A 26,477-nucleotide genomic window follows, 5' to 3' on the forward strand; every position below is an offset into this window, starting at 1 on the left:
AGGAATTGACACTCATATTGTCTCGGGCCATGCAACTTCTGGATTGCAGTGTAGCAATTTTAAGATTGCAAAGGGCTACCTGATTCTTAATGGATTACTCTGTGCCACAAGAAATTGTCTTCCCAGAATAAGCTAAAGGAACTCTACCATTTGTCGCAGGGTTTCTGCTATAATCCTATTCTACTGCTCCCACAGATATGCCCAGAAAATTTCTATTGCAATACTTTCTGTCCTCCAAAGGGAAGTGTCTAAAGTCCTCAAGAAGCTGGTCACAGGTGGCTTTAACTTCTGAAACATCGAAGGGCATTTTGTCTGTTGGTAGTATGTGTAGCGTGGACGCACTCAGTTTTCGTTGCAGTCCATTCCTTTGGAGCATGTAACTCCATCACACTTTATTCATTATTCTTCCTGTGGGTGGATATTTTGGGTGTCTTTTTCTTGCTATTACAATCAGTGCTATCATTAACACTCTTCTACGTACCTCTTAGGCACTTGTCCAAAAGCATCTTTACATGTTGTGCCTAGAGGTATGTTATATTCTTCAATTTCTTAAGATGCTTTTATCTTACTTGCCATGACACTTTGGCCATATTATAACAGGAGGGGAAATGGTGGGAAGTAGAGGGGTTAGGACCAGTTAGCTGTAAGGTTTTAGTTCATTTTAAGGACTAAAATGAGTCTGTCTGCCGGCGGTTTTTCCCTGGAGGTGGGGGCTTCAATGAATCATCCAGATGCTCTCAACACAAGCCAAGTCTTGTAAATCATTTCCCAGATTAATTCGGCATACTTCAGAATGAAGCAACACACACTCAAACAGACCCCATAAAATCAAGGAGCTTGAAGCTGCCAGTATTATTCCCCAGAAAGGGTATTAACTGCCCATTTGAACGTCTTCTTTTGGGCCAGCAAATGAAGCTTTTCATCTTCATTTGGCTAAGGAATCTAGAAGTTATTGGCCAACCTGGATTTTACAGGAGTGTAAACTGAGGCCCTGGGAAGGGGACCGATCTAGCAGTGACAGTTAAGGTGTGCAGTGCAGTAATGCAGTACTCTTTCTACTTCACTATTTATAGATGAGACCCAGCCTGCATTAGACTTTTTGCCCATCACATCTCTGATGTACTCCTTAGACTATAATCTAGGGGATGAAAATGACATTTTCCTTCTGAGGGGGATAGGAATCCATGCATAGACAGTGTTCACCCAGCAAGAGGCAAAGAGAGCAAATCTCACCAGTAACAATGCCGCAGGTACTGCCAAGACACGCGTGACCCCAGACTGACAGAGGCAGATAGGGAAGATTGAACGGAAGTTGAACCTCAGCGGGAATATTCACAGAGCCTGGCAGAAAGGACCCAGGAAAGAAGGAAATGGAATGTTCTTAAAGAGACTGGAAAAAAAAAATGGTTCATTTTAGAATTGTAAATATCTTTTCAACTATGTTTAAAAAGTGCGCCTAGAATTGGGTTGTGCTGCTGTCCTACGAATTTCTCCCTTCTAGGTCAAATACACTATCGGAGCGATAGCACAGCGGGTAGAGCGTTCGCCTTACACGCGGCCAACATGGCCGACCCGAGTTCGATTCCTCCACCCCTCTCGGACGTCAAATACATGGACTGTCTACTATTTTTATTTTTTTAGCTTTGTATTAGCACTTTTTTTAATTGAGTCACCATGAGATGGAGCTACGAAGCTGTTCATAGTCAGGTTTCAGTCATACATATTCTAATACCCATCCCTCCACCAGTGAACATTTCCCACCACCAGTGGTCCCCAGTTTCCCTCCCAGCCCCTGCACCACACCTCCCCCTCTCCCGCCCAGCCTGTCTCTATGGCAGGCACTTTCCTTCTTTCTGTCTCTATCTCTCTGTCTCTTTGACTCTCTTTCTCATCTACTCTTTTAAAGTGCCCTTCGCTGTGAGATAAAAACTATTACTATCCTATTTTACAGACCTGGAGATAGAACTATAGAGAGGTGATGGAACTTACCCCAGGTGACAGAGCTGGTTGGTCTGAGCCTCACTCTTCTGTCTATAATCAGCTATTTCTAGTGGCCTTCTATTAAAGAGACTGACTCTTTTGGTTAATTTTAGGCCTGCTATGCTGTGCATTGAGCAAAATAGTCATTTTAATTCTGAATTGGCAGTTTAATCAAACACCACTTTAACTTCTGTTGGGGTCCTGGCCAGTTGACTCCGGGACTGGATCATACTGGAATATGATCCCCCGGTTTCCGGACTTACTCCCTATAGGAGAGGGAGTGGAAAGGGGAGAAGCCTCTGCCCTGGCCCTCCTCGCACCCGCAGACTCCCACCACCACCAAGAAAGAACCATGGTTGGGGGGAGGCTGGTAGCCAATCAGCAATCCGTTTATTACCGCTCACACAGGGGCTTCTATACAGACATTTCAGGGGGCACTCCAAGAGAATCACATTTAGCTTGTCAGGCCCAATACAGATGCTAATTAATGATTTACATCTCCTGCTCTCAGGGCCAGGTGTATTAGCTCAAGTAGATGGTGACGGTTACATCCCTCATCCTCAACCAGAGTGCCTATGTGTGTTGAGTGCTGGAGCAAGTTCCTGGTCTTTCTTTCAGGGGCAAGGGATTTAGTCAGGACCAGGTCTTTCTTTCAGGGGCAGGGGATTTAGTCAAAATCTCAGGCCAGCAACTGAGAACAAACTTCCAGAAAGTTCCAGAAACTTCCAGAAAGCCCGAGCAAAGTCTGGCTAGTGTGCAAAAGAAAATCGGTGTGTGAGTGACTGTGAAGGGTCTCGTGCTTTTCAATGATCTTTGATTCTGAATTCCATGAAATCCTTGCAAATGTGATATATTTTCTAGAGTATCTTTCTCTCTTCGTCTCTTGCCAGCAATGTGAGGCTGTTCCTCTTTATTTGGTTATTCCTGGCAGCTTCTTTACCTGACACAGATGAATTATTTGTATGCAGTAATTGAAGTGAAATTACCACCAAGGTCATATTAGAGGCCCAGTCTCTTCAAACTTTTTCAGTTGCAAGGATAGGGGAACAGGACTGAGCACAGCACCCTCCACGTTCATCTCTCTACCTCCTTCCCCAAAGTGCCAAGGCAAGGAATTGTTCCTGTTCTCTGCACTTTTCACAAATGCTCACTTCTCCTTATTGGAATTTTCTGCTTCTGTACTAACCAACCATACCGTGTTTGTTTGTTTGTTTGTTTATTGGGGGGCTATACCCAGTGGTGTTCAGGGTCCATTTCTGGTTCGGTGCTCAGGGGTTGCTCTGTGCAATACATGGAAGACCATGTGTTGCCCAAGACCAAATCCAGACTTCCTTCATACAAAACATGCACTCAGTCCTTTTGAGTTAACTCTCTGCTCCTACTTTTTTGAGGAGAGAACAAATGTTTTATTTATTTTCTATTCCAGTCTGATAACACCTTATACATAGTAGATGCTCAATAAATATTGGATTAGTGCACGAATTAATCAGTTATTAGCCTGCCCACAGATAATTTCTTCACCAGCAAATTGTTGCTTCCTTAGGATTTTAAACAGACTGAGTCAGACTGCACTAAATTAATATTTTCTCAACAAGAGGACTTTCAGCATTTCTATCAGGAAAAATAATGATTTCATAAAATTCATTTTTAATCCTTAGGCAGAATCATTTCAGTAACAAATTGTAATGCCTTCCATGTTAATGGATGACTACCCCAGTTCCAGAAGTACAGAAACAAATTAGAATGAAAGCAGACAAAAACCAATCCAAAATGATCAAAGGATTGGAGTTTTGCTTCAGAGAACTGACTAATAATATTAAATTGGTAGAGCTGAGTGCCTGGGAAGAGATGCCAAAATACTAAGATGCTAAGAAATAGTGAGTCTGAAGAAAGTACATTAAGGAGCGCAAGATGGCATCAAGGCTGGGGCTCCTGCCTGGCTTATGGGACCTTTAACCCAACTAACTTCCCACAGAAGGTGTGGCATAGTGGCATGAGGACCCATTTCCAGAGGGACAGTGTGCACATAGACCTGGGCTCAGACAAGCAGGGCAAATCAGTCTCTCTCTCTCTCTCTCTCTCTCTCTCTCTCTCTCTCTCTCCCTCTCCTCTCTCCCTCCACCCTCTTCTCTCTCTCTGTCTCTCTGTCTCCCTGTATCTCTCTGTCTCTCTCTATATGTTTGGTGAGCAACTTGAACCCATGAACCACTGAGTTCCATCCAGGACACTGTGTCTCTGTTTTTTAAAAAAATTAACAATGCATAGATATCATCATATGATATCATATGAGATATCATGTCATCATCATCATATCATATATCATCCCAATAAGAATTCCCCATATTAAAAAAGATCAAAAGCAACAAGTGCTGGTGAGAGTCCGTATAAAGGAACCCTTATTCGTTGTTAGTGATTTGGCCTCTAGGGACAACAGTATGGAGAATTCTCAAATAATTCAAAATCAAATGTTATCTAGCATCTGCACTCCAAAGTATCTATTTGAAAAGTAAAAACACTAAATCAAAAAGGTATATGCATATCTGTATTTACTGCAGCATTATTTATAATAGCCGAGATCTAGAAACAATCATGTGCCAATGACAGAAAGAATACTAAATATTGTGTTGGGGGTGGGGGGGGTGGCTGGAGCAATAGCACAGTGGGTAGGGCGTTTGCCTTGCACGCGACTGACCCGGGTTCGATTCCCAGCATCCCATATGGTTCCCTGAGCACCACCAGGAGTAACTCCTGGTGCAGAGCCAGGAGTAACCCCTGTGCATCGCCAGGTGTGATCCAAAAAGCAAAAAAACAAAAAACAAAAACAAAAACTAAAACTAAAAGATTGTATTGGGGGCATTTGCCACTCTAGTGGTGAGTTCGGTATGATGTCTGTACTCTAGAACATTTAAATTTTTCCACTTTTATCCACCAATTTTACCTCGATGTAAAAAAATTTTTTTAAAGTAATGCAGGTGACCCTCTTCCAGAGAGGGACAACTCATGCCCCCTAGAACTTTTAGAAGGTCCTTGAAACAAACAAGGAGAGAAGAATACAATTACAACAGATCGATAGCACAGCGATAGGGCGTTTGCCTTACACGCAGCCAACATGGCCGACCCGAGTTCGATTCCTCCGCCCCTCTCGGAGAGCCCGGCAAGCTACCGAGAGTATTCGATATGCCAGACACAGTAACAACAAAGTCTCCAATGGAGATGTTACTGGGCCCGCTCGAGAAAATCAACGATCAACGGGAGGGCCTTTACCTTACCTTTACCTTACCACTGTAAATCCAGACTGTAGATTTCCTTTGACATGTTTTGAAATCCTTAACAAGGTGTTACAACATGAGATCGGGTTACATGTACCTAAAGAAGACCCTCAGCTCAATTTGTCATACAGCGAGAACAAGTTTACATTCTCTAAAATCTGAGAGACACAGTTTCAAATGCTCTTAGTCATTGTTCTCATGTCTGTTCTTCTGGTACCTAAAGTAGCCAGCAATGGATAAAATAGGAGGTGTGGGGATGAGGGTGACCAGTAAAACATATATCAAGGGCATACTCTGCAGCTGGCACTCTTCTCAACACTTTTATCATTTCATTTTGTGCTTACAATAATCTAGGATGCAGCTCCTGTTACTCTTGTCACCTTTATATCTGGGAATGTGGGGCACAAAGTGATGTAAGTAACTTCAAGTAGATAGAGATGTCCGTCTGTCACTGGCAGGAAGTATATAAGTTTCATCAAAGCAGCACCTTTACCCTTTGGAATGAAAGTCTGAGGACAGAAACAAGCTCTTGAATGGTACAATAAATTTATCCAGAAGAAATTCTAGATCCTTGTAAACACAAAATAGCTTACATGTTTTGTTCCTCCACAGTTTTTTTTTTCTCTGCTTATTGGCACCCACTGAAACAGTCACTACTTCAGTCCTCCAGTTAGTTTCCTGTAAGGTCCAGTATCCCTCTATGCAGAATCTGTCTTCCACTGCTCTATCAAAGGGCTATTATGGGCTCTATAAAACAGAGGATTTCGACGTTTATATTAGCATCATGCTTTATGGAAGCCCACTGTTTAACAGTGACCTACATAAAGTAAAATGGACTTTGACATGATGCACGGAACTAATCAACTACTTATTTTCATTTTATATGGTCTATTTTTCCTGATTCCAGAAAGGGCATGATTATGTGGGGTTCTTTGGTTTGGGTTTTTTGGGGGGTTGTTTGTTTTATTTTTTTTACATGAAACAAAATAGCAGAAACAAAAATGCAGTCCAGCAAAACAGATCTATTCCCATCAGCTAAAATGGCAAAATCGAGATGTTTCAGGAACTAAATGGGTGGTACCTCAGAGGTGGGATGTGAGATGCCTGCCTTTATTCTGCTCTCAAGATGGCTGTGGAAGGTCATATTCATTGTCACCTGAAGATGCCTGCAGGGAGCGATATGAAAAGTCATTGTCTAGTCCCTTTTTTTCCTCCTGCTATTTTTGGCTCTTGTTAGGGAGATCAATTTTAGTTAACTGCAGAGGAGGGCTTAAAATGGTGCTCAAGTTTCAAGTTGCCTACATCTGCTATATTTAGATATTTTTCCAAAATCTTCTGCATCAAAACATGCCATAATAAAGCAATTTTGCTGTTTTGCTGCTTGGTATACATTGTGTCCCCAAAATGGAAAATACATTTCATCAATTCATGTACCTTAGAAAGGAAAAAACATTTTCTATTCCAGGCTCATTGATTCAAAGATACAGAAAATTCCGGTTTTAAGACATAAACATCTTTATTTGGAGTACAAGTGCTATGACTATTATATAAGCTTCAGTTCTTGTTCAGCAGTTGCAATTTTCTGATCCCAGATAGGAAAAGCAAATAACACATCCAACCTCCAGCATTCCAAATAGAGCTCTCTATACACACCACCATGCCCCTTCCCCTCCAGAGACTTCGAGTTTTGATTCTAGAACACAGACTCATTATGTTCCATCTTCTTTCAAAGAAATTTTTTTCTGCCAACAAAAATTAAACGGAAGTAGCTTTTCTTAGCACATTTCCAAAATTATCTTAATCACAGTCGAGTGAGAAAAATACTACTTTTACTATTTCACACATAAAACATGCACATTGTAGAAAACTGGAATGGCCGTGGGACTGAAAATATAGGAGGCAGGTTGGTGGGCGTGGGCGCGCGGGGCTGGGCGCACAGGCTGGTGGTTCTCATTCCTTAATTCGGCCCGCGCAGACTGTCAGTACCCGTGAAGTCCTTTTGGTCATGACTCAGGAGAGAATTCTGTCTTGGAAGCAAACTTTTATTGAAATAGATCCCTTATTATAACTGTTAGGGAAGTATTCCCTCGACTCCCTCTCTCAGCCCCACACTTCCATCTTTAATCGAGGACCCCTTTCAATTTCCCCACTGTGATGTGGGCAAAAGTCTGAGGATGGTTGATAAAGAGTAAGAATCCCAGTTAGTCAAATGGACAACAATTTTTTTAAACTGACACACTTAGGCAAGGATGTGGGATGCACCTGAAATGTCTTTTCCATATCACCTCAATCACATTACTTTTTTTTTTTTTGCTTTTTTTGTGGAAGGGGGGGTCATACCCAGCGATGCACAGTGGTTATTCCTGGTTCGTGCACTCAGGAATTACTCCTGGCGGTGCTCCAGGGACCATATGGAATGCTGGGAATTGAACCTGCATTGGCCGCATGCAAGGCAAACGCCCTACTCATTGTACTATCGCTCCAACCCCAATCACATTAACTTTTGTTTGTTTCCTTTTGCTTTTGGCTTTGGGACTAAATCTCGGTGTTCAAGGCTTTTTCCTGACTCTGCTCTCGGGGATCATTCCTGACAAGGCTCAGGGGACCCTGTGAGGTACTAGAGAAGTGCCCTACCCACTATACTATCTCTCCAGCCCCCTCATCCCCCACCACCACATTCTTAAATGTCAGAATTGCTAGGAAGGTCACACTTGGGCACTCAGTACACCCCTGTGGAAAATTTGCTCTGTTTGTGGTGACTGAACCACTTACCTTGGACTTCTGCCCTTTGTTCTTCTCCCAGTGGTGACTTTCGCAATTGCAAGTAAGTAAGAACCGTGTAATACACAATGGCACACTGGACACTTAACACAATCCCTGGCACATAGTAACAATTAGATTCTACTTGGGTGTGTGATCATTCAGATCCAAAGAGGATTGTTTAGCCGTACATCCTCTAAGCCATGTTCCCTCTGCCATTACATGAATTAAGTTACATTACTGTCCCTGGAATAGTTTGTCTCCCAGCCAGGAAGAACATGTGTGTGTGTCTTTTGTTTGGGTGGAGGTTACTTCTATGAGCTGTTCTCTGAACTGCCAATAAAATATTAGGGTGGTTCTATTCTTTGCTTTATGCTTTGTCACCCAGGCTTAGAGGACATTTTTTTTTTAATAGAAGCAGCTGTTACACCAAGGAATCAGGCCAGAGCTGCTTTTCAATGGCTGTTCTCATTCTCAAGTCTACCTGTAGCTTTTTTTTTCTCTTTTTTTCCTCTTTTTTTTTCTTTTTTTTTTTTCTCCCAGCATTGAGTAAGAGTTCATGGAAACACAAAGGAATCAGAGAGGGAAAGCATTTCAGGGACTTTATTCTCTGGAAAAATTAAATTTTTTATCTTGAATCTCTTTTCTCACGTCTGCTTAGAAAATAAGTTCTTTCTCCACTCTCAGGTTGATCTTATAGACAAGCAACTACCAAATATCTATGATTTGCTAAGTTTTTAATGCTTCCCTCTTGTTCCGTGACTCTTCAGATGCAGGAGTAGCATTTGGATTGCTCTAAGGATCATTCCAACTCAGGGTGTGTGTTTGGACACAGGCTTTACCTTTCGTTAGCTACATGACTTTGAGCAACATTCATAACCTCTCTGTACCTTCAACTTCCCCAACAGTAAAATTGAATTGTCGTGAGCCCCAAATGGACTCAGCCTGTGAACTGTATGTCCATACCTGGACATTGAATGCTCAGTGTGCTTTGTGTTTATTGTTAATTGATCTTCATACCATGTATTAGTCTATTAAAACTATTAAAGTATAAGTGTCCATGTTAAGCTCTTAGCTCAGTATCTCTCAGTATATAGTGTAAAAGCTATTTTGAAATTGATAGCCCACTACATTGCAATACATTTGGTATCTTTCTTTTTCATTTTGGGTCACACTCAGCAGTGCTTTCTCCTGACTCTGCACTCAGGGATTACTCCTGGCAGGCTTGGAGAGCCATACGGGGTGCCAGGGATCGAACCTGGGTCTGCCACATGCAAGGCGAGCACTTTACCCACTGAATTATCACTGCAACCCCATATTTGGTTTCTCTTTACTTCACTTAAATACCAATATTCATAACCAGCCCAGTTCCTATGACAGTCATACCCTTCCCCACTTAAAAAAAAAAATTCCAATCTCATCGTATTTCCAGAGACCTCTAGGAGTATAGCACCCTTGCTTGAGAACTATACTAATTATGCTTTTGCAGTGTTTCTTTATCACCTGGTTCTCAAATGTCATCGTTGCCAGAGACACAGAAGCAAGGAACAGTATGCAGGGATCAGAGGTACAGTGTAGTAGTGGACAGTGGACAGAAAAGTCACTGGCTCTCTGCCCTCTTCCTGAATCTACACATTTGCACACACACACACACATGTGTGTTCGGTGCACACATCCACATATGTGACCCCAAATTCTTTCCTCCCTTTGGTAAGCTAAGGGAAGAAGCCAAGTTTTCTGGTAAATGCTTTACAGTTAAATTAAATGACATATCTTGAAGAGAGAGAGAGAGATTATAATAGGTGCTTGCCTTGCAAGTAGCCAACCCAGGTTCAATCCGTGGTACCATACTCAATCCCCTGAGTACCACCAGGAGTGATCCCTGAGAAAGGAGCCAGGAATGAACTCTGACCACCACTGAGTGAGGCCACAAAACCATTACATGAATGAATGAATGAATGAATGGCTTGTCTAGGTGCAACAAAGGGGTGCAACTTTTTGAAACTTCCTGAGTTTTTTCACTGTAACTCAGTCCTTTGATTGAGGGCCACTTTTCAGCCCATTATCCCTACCAAGACTGAGAGTTAAAGACTTAGTGAACACAAACACTGACCCATATATAGCACTGTATAGCACTGTCCTCCAGGTGTTCATCGATTGGCTCGAGCGGGCACCAGTAATGTCTCACAACAAATTGTGAGACTTGTTGTTACTGTGTTTGGCATATCGAATACATCACGGGGAGCTTGCCAAGCTTTGCCGTGCAAGTGAGATACTCTCGGTAGCATGCCAGGCTCTCCGAGAGGGGCAGAGGTATCGAACCGGGGTCCATGTAGTGAGAAGGAAATGTGAGTCATGCCTCACCCATTCCTCCCTCCAGCATGTCACTCCAGCTGTGACTCCCACTGCCCCAGATGTCAGAGAGTTGGTCCATTGCAGGCCCAACTCCACCGTGGAAAAGGGAGCCATAAACCAGGACTTGGAAGCTTGTGGGCCTTCCTGCCATGCCAAATTTGATCAAACACTGAAATAAAATCTAAATTCAAAGCACATTTTAACTCACTCTGAACTCTACTCACTGCTGTGTTCAGTCTCGGCAGCAAGTGGGCTGTTCAGTTAAACTAACACCCACAGAAACTCCATGTTAATTATTTCATTGCCCAGGACTGATGTTTGCTGCTTTCTTGTAAAAGACAAAAACCATGTTTACAATTATTTTAAAAGGAGGAAGAGAGGGTATGGCATATTTAAAATATGACCAAACTTGAAATGATTTTATACAAAAATGTTTATTCTTCTCCATTCGGGCTAATATTTAGCTCTCAACACACATAAGCCAGCGTACCGTCTGTGTTCAAGGCCCAGGAGGAGATGGCCTTGCCCTGACCTTAGTTAAGCCATCACCTGTTCTTCAAACACAGTAGCAATTAGTAACCGACACCTGCTTCTCCCCTGTTTGATTCGAGACTCGCTGAGAGTCAGATAAGAAAGAAGACAGATGCGATCAATAATGCCAGGTTTGTTTCAGATGAAAGGCGACAACTGAGTGTGTTTCAGTGGAGCAACAGCCAGGGCTTCTTAATGCTGACCTCCAGAACTGTGTAAATTTGCTCCCTCCTGCCACAGAGATGGCAAACATACTGCATCACACAGGGGAAGGTCTTTTTTTCTGTGCTTAGACCATCCATGAGCGAAGGGGTGTGAATGCTATAGCCATAGGATCCCTAGTTCAATCCCACTGCCAAGAGCAACCCCTTCCAAGTAATGAGCTTGGAATGGTCCCCAAACACCACCAAGTATTCCCAGGAAGGAAGGAAGCACCATGTATTCCAAGGAAGGAAGGGAGGGAGGGAGGAAGAAATACTTTAGTGTACTTTAGTACCATAGATGTTGATCAGTGATAGAGAAATTGCCTTGTGTGAGGTCCTATGCTTGACCTGTGACACAACCCACACAGACACAACTTGAACATGTAGGCCATGACCAAGAGCAGAGAAGGGCAAAGGACCTTCACAGGCAGGGATGGCTCAAGGAGAAAGGTGGAAGAAAGTGAGTTGAGTATTTCCAGTTCTTTTCCCAAATCTTCCCACCAGATGTTGCTCTTCTTCCAGGAGAGAAGAGTAAAAGAGAGTAGGGTCAGAAGCAAGAGCTCTGGAGCTCCCAGACATAGAAAAAAACCCTTGGAAAAGGTGAGATGCAACTCTCACAGAGCACCTGAGTGGAGAAAAAAATCAGCAAATGGCGATTTTAGTTACAACTTAATTCTAGTGACTTAGCTTGCTTTAAAACAAAGAGAATGTATATGATCTTATCTATCTGCTGCTACATAACAAACTATCCCCAAATATAAAAATCTTAAACTACACCACTTATTTTGCTCACAGACCCAGTCTTCGGGCAGAGCTCAAAGGACAACTGATCTGTACTCCTTGGGATGTAACTGGGCAGTTAAGCTGAGTCTGGCCAGTTTGTCTTCAAGATGGTTCATTTTGCAGGACTGACAAGTTGGTTTGCTTGCTAGCTGGGAGCTTATTTAGGCTGTGGGTCAGGAGTCCTAATCTCACTCCACACAAGTCACTTGGAATTCCTTACAACATGGAGGTGAGTTTCCAAGTGTAAATATCCTGCCGCAGCAACATTGAATATACGGCAATATTCGGACCTAATCAGAAGTCATACTGTTTACTCCTGCCGTTCTAAGTTAATCAAAGCAGTCCGACAGACTACAGAGAAAGATTAAATAGAACATGGTCTATCCTTCAGATATGGGGAGGCCATAGTCATTTAATAAAAGTTGTCAATTTCTTTAAAAATAAAACAGGATAAATAGATATTCTTCAAGTTATCATAGTTGAAAAACAAAATTTTGCACAAATTAAACCATAGGAGAAAAATTCTCATGTGAATATGGACTAGATATTACACAAATAATAGACCAGTTTGATTTTGTTTATTTATCACTGATATATTTTTTCCATGCACCCTAAATTGTGCAATCACCAAAGGAGTTGAAATCCTGAGTTCAATGACTCAGAACATAGATCATCAGATGAAACAACTAATGAATAATACAAAAAGGAATAGAATTAAGCAGTCTAGTAAGGGGTTCATATTCCTCAAAAGAATGATATCAGAGAACTTATTAAAAAAAAAAACACTAGAAGAGTTTCCTCCTTTAAAGGGAAGGAGGGCTCAAGATAGGGAGAGAGAGGAAAACAGAGAGAAATTTATGCATTGGGGAGACATTGGGTCAGAGGAAAGTCTCTTTTCATTTTTTCGGATGGAAACACAGGATGCTGATTTGAACTGTGGGAATCGGCTGGCTCTCATCCACTCGTTGTTACTATTTACAACAGTGACTCCACCAAGGATAAGCTCTCGGCAATTATTCAGCTGCTTAATTCTTTATTATAGGGTACAACTGGATTAGTTCATCATATTGAAAACCAGAAATTACTGAGGAAGCAGCACCAGCTAAAATATATTACCTTAAATAGTGGCATTTGGCATCCAGGGAGGGCATTCTAAAGTATGTGATAGGGCTTATTTCAAGTATCCCAGTAATGTGCATGTTACTCCCGTTCTGCTGATGAGGAAAATTGAGACTTAGGAATGTAAATAAATAAATGCTCCTCACTAGTCGGTGATAAGGTGGGGTCTCCAGATACTGTGTTTAAGAAGTTTATTCTGGCAGGCAGAATAGTGACCAAGAAACTGAGAGTAGGAGCCGGAGCAATAATATAGCAGGTAGGGAGTTTGCATCGCACACTGTTGAGTGGGGTTCGATCCCTGGCATCCCATATGATTCCCCCAAACACATCCAGGAGTGATTTCTGAGTTCATTGCCAGGACTAACCCCTGAGCATGGCCAGGTGTGACTCAAGAAGCCAAAAGAAGAAACTGAGAGTATTCAGCATGTGGTGATAACTGTGGATGGGTCATTACAAGCAAGGAGTGTGAAGGGAAAAATCTTTTTTTTTTTGGGAAAAATCTTTCTAAGCAACATCTAATAATGTTTTGTAACTGACTAACTATCATGAATGAGAGAGAAAAATTAAGAACGACAGATTGATACTTTTGCGCCTGGAAGACAGAAGAATGATAGACCCTCCGAGGGAAATATGATGGTTGGGAAGGAAACACAGACTCACAAGGGAAATAAATAACTCTTTGGTAGTTGTGTGAGTTATATAGGGATGTTAGTTGAGATGCAGGCATCAGATCAGGCCTGGGCGCATAGTTCCTGACAGAGCCAGGAATTGGGAGCTCATGCTACTCCAGAGAAAGAATCTTCCGAGACAGCCTATGTCTCAGCCCATGTCTCTTAACTGCTGTTAAGGCACTTGCTTTGCAGGTGACTGACCAAGAATCAACCCCAGACAGACCATATAGTTCCCCTGGACACTATTGGAAGTGATCCCTGAGTAGAGACACAGTAGTAAGCCCGGAAAACAACCAGGCCCAAAACGTAACAGAATAGAACAAAAATAATCTTCTGAGAAATTGAGTCATAGGTGCTGGGAGCATGCGGGGTGGAATGGGAGACCAAGCTTTAGCCTTGTGCTTGCTAGCATATTGTTTTATTATTCTTGAATAGGTCCACATCTATTTGTGGGACCACTCAATAGTCATACTCATCCTTAAGGTGGGGGGTTTAGGCCCCAAGGTTCTGGGGGCTCCCAGGGCTATGCCTAGCTGTGTGGGGCTAGGGGAATGGCTGAGTGGTACCAGAGACTCCAATCTGTGATGTACATGCTCCCCCACTTCAGTCTGCACTCCAGCTCCTTAGGAAGCCCTTCAGTCTTTGATTTTTTAAAAAAATTTCATTTCAGTCACCATGACTTATAATATTAATGCAGTATTGATAGGATTTTTCACAGCAAATGATCCCAGCACCACACCTTCCACCAGGTCAGCTTACCTCCACTTTGTCCCAGTGCTCCCAGCCCTGCCATCCTGCCCTTCCATTTCCCCCCACCCCATAGTGACATGCTTCCTATTAAAGACCAGGACTCAGTTTCTGTTGCTTTTGAGTACTTGTTGTTTCTTTACTATTTTACTTTATTCATCACATATGAATGGGACTGGAGCGATAGCACAGAGGCCACAGCGATAGCACAGCAGGTAGGGCGTTTACCTTGCACGTGGCGGACCCAGGTTCAATTCTTCCATCCCTCTCTGAGAGCCCGGCAAGCTTCCAAGCATACCCTGCCCTCACAGCAGAGCCTGGCAAAGCTCCCCGTGCCATATTCGATATGCCAAAAACAGTAACCGAGACTTGTTGTCTCACAGTGGAGACATTACTGGTGCCCGTTCGAGCAAATCAGTGAACAACGGGACAACAGTGCTACAGTGGTACATTACATATGAGAGAGATCTTTCTGCATCTGTTCCTCTCCTAACTTCACCCAGCATGATAGTCTGTAGATGCCCCCATTAACCAAAAATTGCACGGCTTTGTCTTATTTTTTATAGTTGAGCAATATTGCATTATGAGTATGTACTACATTATCTTTATCCAGTCATCTGTTATTGGATGCTTGGGCAGTTTCCATATTTGGCTCTTGTGAATAGTACTGCAATGAACATAGACGCAAATGCCTTTCTTGAAGAGAGTTTTTGGGCCACTGGGGTAAATGCCAAGAAATAGAATTACTGGATCATATGAGAGATCGATTTGCTCGAGCAGGCCCAGTAACGTCTCCATTGGAGACTTTGTTGTTACTGTGTTTGGCATATCGAACACTCTCGGTAGCTTGCCGGGCTCTCTGAGAGGGGCGGAGGAATCGAACTCGGGTCGGCCATGTTGGCCGCTTGTAAGGCGAACGCTATTGTGCTATTGTAGCACAGCGGTAGGGCGTTTGCCTTGCACGCGGCCAACATGGCCAACCCGAGTTCGATTCCTCCGCCCCTCTCAGAGAGCCCGGCAAGCTACCGAGAGTATCTCCCCCGCACGGCAGAGCCTGGCAAGCTCCCCGTGATGTATTCGATATGCCAGACACAGTAACAACAAAGTCTCCAATGGAGACGTTACTGGGCCCGCTTGAGCAAATCGACGAACAACGGGAGGGCCTTTACCTTTACCTTTATGAGAGATCAATTCCTTTTTTTTTTTTTAGTAGTAGTGCCAGTCTTTCCAGAAAGACTAACAGTTGACATTCCCACCAACAATGGTTGAGTTTTCCTTTTTTGCCATATCTCCACCAGCACTGGTTGTTTTTGATCTTTGTGATGTGTGTCAATACCTCTGATATTAAGTGGTATCTCGTTGTTGTTTTGATTTTCATTTCCCTCATGATGCGTGATGCCAAAGATTTTTTCATATGTACTTTAGCTACCTAAATTATCTCTTCGAGAAAGTTTCTGTTCATCACTTCCCCCAATTTTTGACCCTTTTCTTTTCTCTTGTAAAGTTCTAGCTGTTCCTTATATATCTTGGATATTAACCCTTGTCAGATAAGTAGTAGAGAAGTATTTTTCTCCCTGTCTGTGGGTGTTTCTATTCTTGTCATCATTTCTTTTGCCATGCAAATCTTCCTAGTTTGATGTAAGTCCCATTTGTTTTTGTTTCCTTTTGCTTGGCCAGTGACATAGAACCATTGAAGATGCCTCTAGATTCAATGTCATAGAGTTATACCATGTCTTTCTCAACATTATCCATGGAATCCAGTCTGATACCAACTTTGATCCATTTTAAATTGACTTTTATGCAGAATATTTGAAAGGGTCTGAGTTCATTACTTTACATGTGACTAATTAGTTTTCCAAGCACCATTTTATTAAAGATAAAATGAACAATATTTGTCTAAACCATTTTCTTGCTCCATTTCATACTTTTTACTTCTTTGTTGAAGATTAAATATCCATTTACCTGCTGCTGTCTCTCTATGCTTTCAAATCTTTTCCACTGACATGAGTTTATCCTTTTTTTTTTTTTTTTTTGCTTTTTGGGTTACTCCCAGCCGATGCTCAGGGGTTACTCCTGGCTCTGCACTCAGGAATAACTCCTGGCAGTGCTTGGGGGACCATATGGGATGCTGGGAATCGAACCCGGGTCAGCTGCATGCAAGGCAAATGCCCTCCTGCTGTGCTATTGCTCCAGCCCCAACATGAGTTTATCCTTATTACTGTACCACTGTTGTTACTGTACCACACTGTTCTGATTGCTACAGTTGTATAGTATAATTTAAAATTAGAGAGAGAAAAGCCTCTCATCTTCTTTTATCCTTAGTATTGCATTGGCTATTCTAGGAGTTTCATTATTTTATATAAATTTCACCCGTGTTTTATCTGTGTTTCACCAGTGTTTTATTGAGCTTTTCCAGGGAAAAGATGGAACACATAATTGGAGCCTTTCAAAATCAAAGACTGGGGCTGCATCAAATCCATATAATGCTTTGAGCAAGATTGCCTTTTTGACAACATGGATCCCTTCAATCCACGAGCAGGGAATGTGTTTCCATTTTCTTGTGTCCTCTTTTGGACACAAGAAAATGTTTGTTTAAAATGCCATGGCCACTTGACTAGAGAAAGAGAAAGCATTTGACAAGATTCTACAGTCAGTCATGATGAAAATTCTCAATAAAATGGGGTGGGGTTGAAGGAACTTTTCTTAACACAAAGTCATTTACTACAACCCCACAGTCACATCATACTCAGTAGTGAAAAACTAAAAGCCTTCTCTCGATGATCAGGCAGAAGACAAGGCTGTCCACTCTCGCTACTCCTATTCAATAGAATATTGAAGTACTGGTAATAGCAATTAGGTAAGAAAGAGATGTTAAGGGCATCCATATTGAAAAAGAAGTTGAACTCTCACTTTTTACAGATGATATGATACTTAGAAAAGACTATAATTAGAAAACCTTAAAGACTATAGAAAAGCTCCTAGAAATAATAGACATGTACAGGCTACACAATCAATGCACAGAAATCCGATTATTTTCTATATGCAGATAATTAAAGAGAGGAGAGAAAATTTTTTAAAATACCATTTATAATTGTGCCCAAGAAAGTCAAGTACCTAAGGAATCAGTTTAGCCAAAAGGTGAAAGGTTTTCTTTTAACAAAGAAAACTATCAATCACTGCTCAAAAAAAGAAAAGAGGATACAAGAATGAAAACATACTCCCTGTTCATGGATTGAAAAGATCCATATTGTCAAAAAAAGGCAGTCTTGCCCAAAGCATTATACAGATTTAATGCAGTCCCAGTCTTTGATTTTGAAAGGTATCAATCATGGGTTCCATCTTTTCCCTGGAAAAACTCGAGTAAGTACTTGTCCAAGGAGATGCTGAAGTTCAGAGAGGATTTCTCCTTCTTTCCATCTCAAAAAATTCCTAATGGGATGCTAAACAGGCTTAACTCTTCTTTAATGCACAATAGAGGTTTATAGCATTTCTCCACTCCTGTCTGTATTATACTCATTTTTACAAGCTGTGAATCATCACACTGATTATTTTAAAGACAATTCAGAAAGGGCCCACTCACAGCCCCTTATGCTAGAGGGAATATAATGGAGAACTTTCAGGGGTGCTGAACCAACACCACCCACTCAGTTTCCTGCTGTAATGCCAGACACACCTGTTCCACCCCCCCAACTCCCCCAAGTTCCTAGTAAGCTCAGGGACATAGCCTCATCACTCTGGAGAACAGGTTTTCCCTAGAGGGCCCCTTCACTTCCTCTAGACTGGCATGAATCAGGGCCTCATCACCACCTGACTCCATTCCCTGCAGGAAGGAGGAGGAGGCAGGTCTTTGGCCTCTAGTGAATGACTAAAGGTGTCTGTCAGTTCTTAGGCTTAAATGAGATTCATTTGGGACTCTGCACTAGAGGATACTGCATTTGCTCTTCTATTTCAGAAGGGCAACCCGAACCATGCTTTCCTTTCTGCCCCTAGGAGCAAGGACAGTTAGAGTCTAAACTCAAGGAACACAAGGGAGGTGGGCAACTCCCCAACTTGTCCTTTAAAAGCAAGGCTGCTTACATGATCTTTCTCACTGCTCAGGGGCTGGACCTGCCCACACCCCACACGCTGGGGGTGCAAACCCTTTGTCCATGACTGAGCCCTATTGGTCCCCACACTGGGTGACAGCATTGACGTCAGCCCCTTGTGATGAGGAATTAGCTAACACCTAGGAGGAGAGAGAGACCCCCCGAACACAAAGCTTAATCTAGCAAGACCAAAAGTATTTCGATTTATTTTGAGGACTCTGCAGCAGTTAAGCTTCACTAGATTTTATAGTAAGAACATTTCCCAAAATAGAACACTGAAATGTCAGAGGGAATGGGGTTACAGTCCAGACAGTGTCTCTCCTCCCAAGCAGTCCGACACTGCAAGTTGCACGTGACTGTTACCCCTCACCCTCACTGACCTCCATGCTTACCGCACCCCAGAACAGCCGAGGAAAGATCTACTTTTGAGGCAGTAACTGCTTTGCGTCTGAAACAATGTTCTTTGTCCAAACCAGGCAAAGAAATCATGTGAGGAAAAGGTTAAGCTCGTTGTGTATATAAAGCTAGCTTCTTTTCAACCAAAAAGCAAAGAGGTCTGGTCAGTGTCCTGGGTTCCCTGCTGTTACCCTACACCCCAAGCTCCATGATCTCCTGCTCCATCTGCTGTGAAAGATTCTTAAGTTGCCTCTGCAGACCACCAGGGCTTCAGCAATGCCTCCCAGCCCACTTCCCGGTACATGCTGGTCTCCATCGAAATGCAAAACTAAAAAACATCAAAACTTCAAAGAAGAAATCTTCGGAAAACTCCAGTTCACTAAAAGAGAAGCCAGGTTACTTTGATTATTCAGAAATAATTTCTTTCTGTCTCTTTTAAAGGATGCCTTCTCAAACTTATAAAATGTTTCTGAAGGAAAGAGAAATTTTACGAAGTCCTGGATATTGTGAACTCATTCCCCGTTTGCTATAGACCTGTAGAGACTAGCTGTTCTCCCAGAAAATGAAGAAAGAAAATAAGAAGGGAAGCACCTTGATGGGTTAGTGCTGAGGCTGACAGTGGGATTCTTGTTGGTTGGTTTTTAATACCTCCACCTTCTTTTCCCTCTATTAATGTTATTATAATGACCAGGGGTCTCAGGCATTTTTGAGTGTCCTTCCCTCCTCTACCTGCTCCATTATCCATTTCTAATGAGAAGTGATGATGCAGAATGGAAGGACCTATCATTGTGATAGAGCAGAACTGTGGGACCACAGACCCTTGCCCACTACCTTGGTCCTGGAATAGTGGCTGCTGGACCCAAAACACTGAGTAGTCCTGGTGATGTGCAGGACCAAGTGGATATAACTCAATCAGAATGCATAGAATTGGGTTCCCAAACTGTACAACTTTGTTGTTAATAAGCAGCTCCAGAAAGTTTTCAGCTGTTAACAAGCCACTACTTAAAACTGCTATTGGGACCAAAGAGATAGTACAGTGGGTAGGGCACTTGCCTTGCATATTTAACGTGGGTTCAATTCTTGATACTCTGTAGGGTCCCCTGAGCCCCCACCAGGAATGGTCCCTAAGCACAAACGTAGGAGTAAGACCTAACACTTACTAAGCACTGCCAGATGTGGCAAAAAAAAAAAACATAAAATAAAATTCTCTTGACCTGTTCTGTCCATCCTTCAGCAGAGCCTTTTAAACGAAACCAGATAAAGAGCCATAGCCGCACATTTTATCATTATATAGCCTCTTGAGCATCAGTGAACATCACTGAAACCTGGTGGTCCCCAAGTACTACCAGGGCAACCCTAGTTGTGTTGTCCAGCCCTGCACAGACAAAAAGTACCTGATTACTCGTTTATCACCAGACTCTCAGACCCATTACAGGAGCAAGTTTCACTTGGTTAGTGCTGAGGCTAGCAGTTGGATTCTTGTTGGTTGGCTTTTAATTTTTTCTTTTCCCTCTATTAATGTTGTTGTAATGACCAGGGGTCTTGGGGAACCCCCAGCAAAAATACCAGCCTCACATAAGTTTTTCTCCTTAGCCATAGCTGAAATGGTTCCCCTACCTTTGATAAAAGTGACTAAATACTTTAGGAAGATGGGAGCTGGCACAATTAAATGAACTCTATGTCACATCAGTTTTTCCACTTCAACTCCTAGAGTCAGATCAGAGTGACTTTGGAGCAGGGTAAAGCATAGTTGGTTGAGTGCTCGCTATCGATGTCTGCCCGTGGCAGGGAGAAGTAAGACCACAAGCCACAGTGTGAATGACATGCACAAGTATCTCTCTCTGGTTCTGCATCATGCCCCCTTGATTTTGTCACTGCCCTGAGTCCAAGAGATCCACATCCATCTGCTTATGCCAGGCATTTAGCCCTTGTTGACACCATCATCTCTAGCTACAACTCTATCAGACTCTCAATGCTAGAGTCTTCATGAACCAGGGAAATGCTGGCATTGACATACTCTATTTGTGTGAAGTATGCATTGCTTTTATCCAAATAAAACATCAGCATGTTCTCACAATAGCCAAAGTCTGGAAATGACCTGAGTGCCCAAGTACAGATGAATGAATAAAGAAACTAAGGCACATTTACACAATGGGATACTGTGCAGCTGTTAGGAAAAATGAAGTCATGAAATTTGTCTATAAATGGATGAACATGGAGAGCATCATTCTGAGTGGAATGAGTCAGAGAAAGAGGGACAGATATAGAATGGCTGCATTAATTTGTGATATACAAAATAGAAATATACACATAAATATTTATGTGTATATATTATACACATATATAATATTAGAAGACTAATATCCGTGACCAGGGAAAACAGAGGCTAGGAGGAGGACTGGTCAGTGTTTGGAATCAACCACAAGTATGTGTGGGGTGGAGAGTAAGAGATATATAGAAGGAAACAGTATAATAATAATAGCTGGAAATGATCACGTTGGAGAAGAACTGAGTGTTAAAGTAGGTAAAGGGATATTCCTCATAACCTTTCAGTATCTGCATTGCAAACCACAATGCCAAAAAGAAAGGGGGGCGGGAAAGGGAGAGAGAGAGGAAAAGTGCCTGCTGTAGAGGCAAGCTGGGGGGTACGGGGGGTAATGGGACAGAAACTGGGAACATTGGTGCTGAAAAAATGTACACTGTGGAGGTATGGGTATTGGAATACTGTATGACTGAAATCTAATAATGAACAGCTTTGTTAAGTGTCTATCTCATAGTGATTCAATTTAAAAAAAAATTTTAATCAGCATGTTGAAGAAGGTCCAAGAAAGATCTCTCTGACCCTTATGAGAAGAGTAACACTCATGCAGGGCATGACTATAGTCATTTACCATATAAAAATATAATAATCCAAAAATCTATTGCCTCATTTCTATTAGAATGCCGAGATCCAGGTTTGCACACAGCCATACTCCCTTGGAAGGTGCTGTTGATGAATCTGTTCCAGCCCACTGCCTGAGTTTCCTATAGTTTCTTATATTATGGTAGAATGATTTCAGTCTGCATGTAGTCTCATTCCCATTTTTACAAGAATGCCAGTCATTTTGACGAAAGCTTATCTTCATGACCTGATCTTAAGTTGATCCTCTGCCTAAATCCTATTTCTAAATAAGAGTAATGGTAATTGGGACTTTAGTACCTTTTATGACAGAGACGATTCAACTCCGAACAATAGCTGACACTGAATATTTACGCCCTTGCCCCATCTCCGAGACATGCTTTGTTGCCTATTGCATTATCAGAGCTCCTCATTCTTTAGATGTCAGCAACCATTGTACCTGGCAAGCTCATGTTTTCACCACTGATACTAAAGATTCTTTTGCTCTAGAACTGACAATACTTGCTCTTTCCATCCAGTCAAGCATCTAGGCATCTTCCACCATGGACAGAGGATGATTGGAACACTTCTGGGCTTAGTGTCTGACTTTGATCCTGGAGGGAGGGAAGAATCTAGGGGACTCTCAGGAAAAATGAGACTATATAAAATAAAGGTAGCTGGCCTGGTTAATATGAAAGTGTGTCTCTTGTATTTAGGGGTAACATAAAACCAGTTTGACCAAAAGAAATAGTGAATGGATGGAAGTAATGTTGTAAAATATTGGTGAGAATTGGTTCAGAGTTTTCTGTCACAGTCTAAGAAATTAGCACTTGATCTAATGAGACCTACGGAACGTCTGAGCTAGAGAATATTGGAAGTCATTGTTTTTATGTTTTCCTGTTGATGATGAAGAAGGAAAGAAGGAGTATACAATTAGAATGTCAACAGTGACTCACTGTGATATAACATGCTGTTTCTTGTTTCATTGTAACACCATTAGGTTCTTGAGAAGGAACAATATTTTTATGGTGCTTTGCAGTCATTCTGCCCAATAATTGGGCACATCATGGGAGATGCCCAGCAAGTGTTTCCTGAAGTGAAACTAAGTCAACTAAGAAGCCCGTTGACTAACAGTGATTTGACACTGTGAGGAACTGTTCAAGAACAATGGAATCTCGGGACTAGGGAGGGTAGGAAGAACCTTAATAGTCATCTCACCCAGTTACCCAGGAACCACTGCAAATCCCAGGTATTCCTTGAGCCCACTTTATTCCCCTGGGGTCAGGTCTTGGTCTTAGAAAAATACAGCTGGGAGAGAACTTAGAGACTGCCTTATTCAAGATATAAAGTACTCTGATTGGTCCAAGGTTACTCAGTAATAGACAGCGCTTCTGGAAAGTAGAAATAAAAGTGACAACTGCCAGATCCTTTCGGTCTTCACCCGGGTTCTCTGGAGAGCAGGACTTTGAATGCTGAGAACTGAGGGAGGTAAGTTGACTTTTTCAGGGGTGTTGAGTTGATAAGAACTGAGATACGACGAGAGCTCAGTCTCATCCCATTTTCCAGTGTCCATCTTTATCCCTGAGTGAGATATCCCAGCTTTCCTAAGACACTGTAAAATATTCTCAGTTGGCAAACCTCGTGGAAGAAAACTCTTCAGAAGTTCCTCTTGCTCTGACTCCCTCTTCTGCTTTTTCTTCTTGATTTTCAGGAGAGAAGTATGAGCTCCATGCAGGGACTGAGTCCACCCCAAGTGTTGTCGTGCATGTGTGTGACAGTGACATAGAGGAAGAAGAGGATCCAAAGACTTCTCCAAAGCCAAAAATCATCCAAACCCGGCGTCCCGGCCTGCCACCCTCTGTGTCCAACTGAGCTCGCCACTCAGCCTCGAGGATATCTGTCTCCTCTTTATCATGCTTTTATTTCCCCCTCCTGTTGTTTGTCAGAAAAAAAAATGCCTTTAAATCCCTGGGTGTTTGGTTGTTTGAGATTCCTTCCTTGTAATCAAGCCTCTCGGACAAAAGGGCTAGGAAAAGGTGATACGTTTCCTGATCATATCATACCCATCAAGTATAATCCATTATTTAGAAAGTTCTAGAGGAAAAAAAAGGTAGTATTTTCTTATTAAGCAATCAGTACAGCCTATATCTTCATTCTCTCATGTTGATCCAAGCCAGAGACATCCGTAACAAATAGCACCTGTGTTGTCTGTGAGCTGTTTCAGTCCCAGTTCTGACTGTGCGCTGTTTTTTCCTGGCCACTTCAGTAGGACCATAAGTAAACCTGACTTTGACTGCATGAGATACCCCTATCTGGTCTCACTCAGTCCTCTGCATCCCAACATTCCCAGGATATGCATGATCACCAGCATTTATTTTCATGATTTGAGGATGTACTATAACTCACAGATAGTCAGCATCCAGCCATGTCCTATCTAGGGTAGGAAAATTATCAGTATCATCCAGCTGAAGAAGTCTGGGTTTATTCACCATTTTGAGTCAATACTCCATAGTTCTGGTAAAATTCCTGGAGGCAAAACTGAGCTTGGCCCCAAAGATATTCCGTAGTAGATTTTGAACATCATTTCCATCTAGAACTTTCCCAGCCTCGTTGGGGAGGCTTGTCCAGGGTGACAGAGAGCGACTTCAGACGAACCTATTTATTACAAAAGTTTCATGGTGTCTGAACGATTGTTTTTTTCTCTTTGTATATTTGTACAAATGTTTCAGCTGTGCTTTTAAAATCTGGATGTTTTTTATTTAGTGATTGTTCAGCTGTTAACTGCTTAAAAGCATAATATGTGCATTGCTTATGAATGCATTCATATATTAATACATAAAGTGATAATATTATACTCTCTTATGGATAATGCTGAATTTTGAAAGGGCACAAAACTTCTCATGCCAATATATAAATGATTAGCCAATATCTTTACTATCAAGACCACTTGTTTTTAAATAAAGATGCAAGTGTCGGTTGTAGACAATTTGGATGAAGCTAAATCTCCAGAAAATAGAAGCTATTGAGCATACTAAAAGGGAAAGTATGAAAAATATCTGCCAGCCAACTCATGCAATGCCTATATTGCTCAAAAACTTATTTGTTTCCATTACATGTGATTTTTCTATTTCTCTAGCCCAAAGTGCATTACAGAAGATACACCTATAGAACCATTACCTTCTGCTATAGTGCCAGGCCTCATCTACTCCTGAACATTAAAAAAAAAAAAATTACTTTAGACGCAATTGCCAATTACGATCGAGTGGGAAAATATTTTCTTTACCCAAGCCTCAGAAAAACACACAGGAAAAATAACATAGCCAACTTATGGGAGGATTGTTGTGGTTTTTGACTAAGGTGTATGTTAGTTTTATCCGAAACTTAAAACGTAGACTGATCACTCAGAAATTAAAGTCCGTTCTACTGTGAATATAGCAATATAGTACTGGACACAGTACAGGTGAAACTGAGGACCGCATTGCTTGTAAACATCCTAAGTTTCCGTTTTTAAAAACATGAAGGCTCCTTTTAAAAATAAAATCTGAGGAGTGTATGATAAGCAAATGCTTTGGCTTTCCTTTGCTGTGGAAGTTTTTGAATTTTTCTTGACAAATGAAAGACTAGATTTTATATGGAGAAACTCTGCCCCCTAGTGGAAGTAATATTGTCCTCAATATTGAGAGCCACAACAGCCGCTTGCAGCCATTTTGTGCTGACTATAGTCTCTGGTGAGTCTTGACTTTTTAACCTACCCAGTATTTTCAGCCGGCGGCCTCTCAGGAAATCTCAGTGAGCAGAAAAGAAAATGATTGTTAACTGTTTTCTTCTATTTCAGGCCAAATTGAGTGGAAGTTGAAATCATCGTGTGTGTAGTTGTAAAATTAAAAAATAATAATAAGTGGTTGTATAGTGTAAATGATCAGCCTTGAAAAAAAAATTATCCAAAAGTGTCAATGATATTCTCTCTGAGATCAGGTCATTCTTCCATTAGGTGGGGTTTGGGGAAAGGTCCAGGAGCTTTTCTCAGGAAAGAAGAAACGCATAGGATTCTGAGTTGTTTCTGTGGAACCTCCTAGCACTGTGAAAGTCAGAATTGCCTCAGCATTTCCATGACGCACATTATGCAAACCTCTTTAGCACTATTTTAAGTTTGAAAAGTTTTAAAATGGAGGGGAAGGGGGAGATTTCCACCAACTGAATCATTTGTGCACGTGTATAGCTCAAAGAGCTTAGACTTCAAATATATCTGGTGAATGAATCCTCTGTGTGGTGTCATTTCTGTGTGGTCTACCTGAATTGAATTTTTCGGTGGGGTCATTGTGGAGGAAGGCTATTTAGCCTGTGGTGTTTCTAAGAAATGACCAGAAGCTGGTATTAACCTACTTGGGCTCTTCCTTAGAATGCCTACTGACAGACAAGTCTTGAAGAAAGCAGAAATTGAATAAGAGTTGGAAAATTGAGGCTTTGATAAGACACCGGAGGAACTCCCAGTGCCAAAATTTTACATCTGTGTTTTGATTCTCTTAGTTCTAGTTTCATCTCAAGAATACATTTCTAGAGGACAGTTTATTTATTTTTTGGTGTGTGTGTGTGTGTGTGTGTGTGTGTGTGTGTGTTTAGTGTTTTGTTTGTTTTTGGTCATCTCCCAAGACTCTACTCTTTAGTTCAAAACACCAGGAGAGATCTGAGACAGTTGAAAA

The 26,477-nt window shown here is 41.8% G+C and overlaps 1 protein-coding gene across 2 annotated transcripts in view; it reads left to right on the forward strand.

Moving 5' to 3' along the window:
• Positions 1–26,035, forward strand: part of RCAN2 (regulator of calcineurin 2) — a 310,286-nt gene extending 284,251 nt beyond the window's left edge. For both annotated transcript variants that reach the window (XM_056126138.1, XM_056126139.1), the window contains one exon: positions 23,489–26,035. In XM_056126138.1, the coding sequence (XP_055982113.1) occupies positions 23,489–23,649 (161 nt within the window). In that variant the 3' untranslated portion in view covers positions 23,650–26,035. The remainder of the gene's footprint in view (positions 1–23,488) is intronic.
• Positions 26,036–26,477: the final 442 nt, after the last annotated feature.

The sequence above is a fragment of the Sorex fumeus genome, unplaced genomic scaffold, assembly GCF_029834395.1.
Source record: "Sorex fumeus unplaced genomic scaffold, SorFum_2.1 ptg000061l, whole genome shotgun sequence".
In the NCBI taxonomy this organism is placed as follows: Eukaryota; Metazoa; Chordata; class Mammalia; order Eulipotyphla; family Soricidae; genus Sorex; species Sorex fumeus.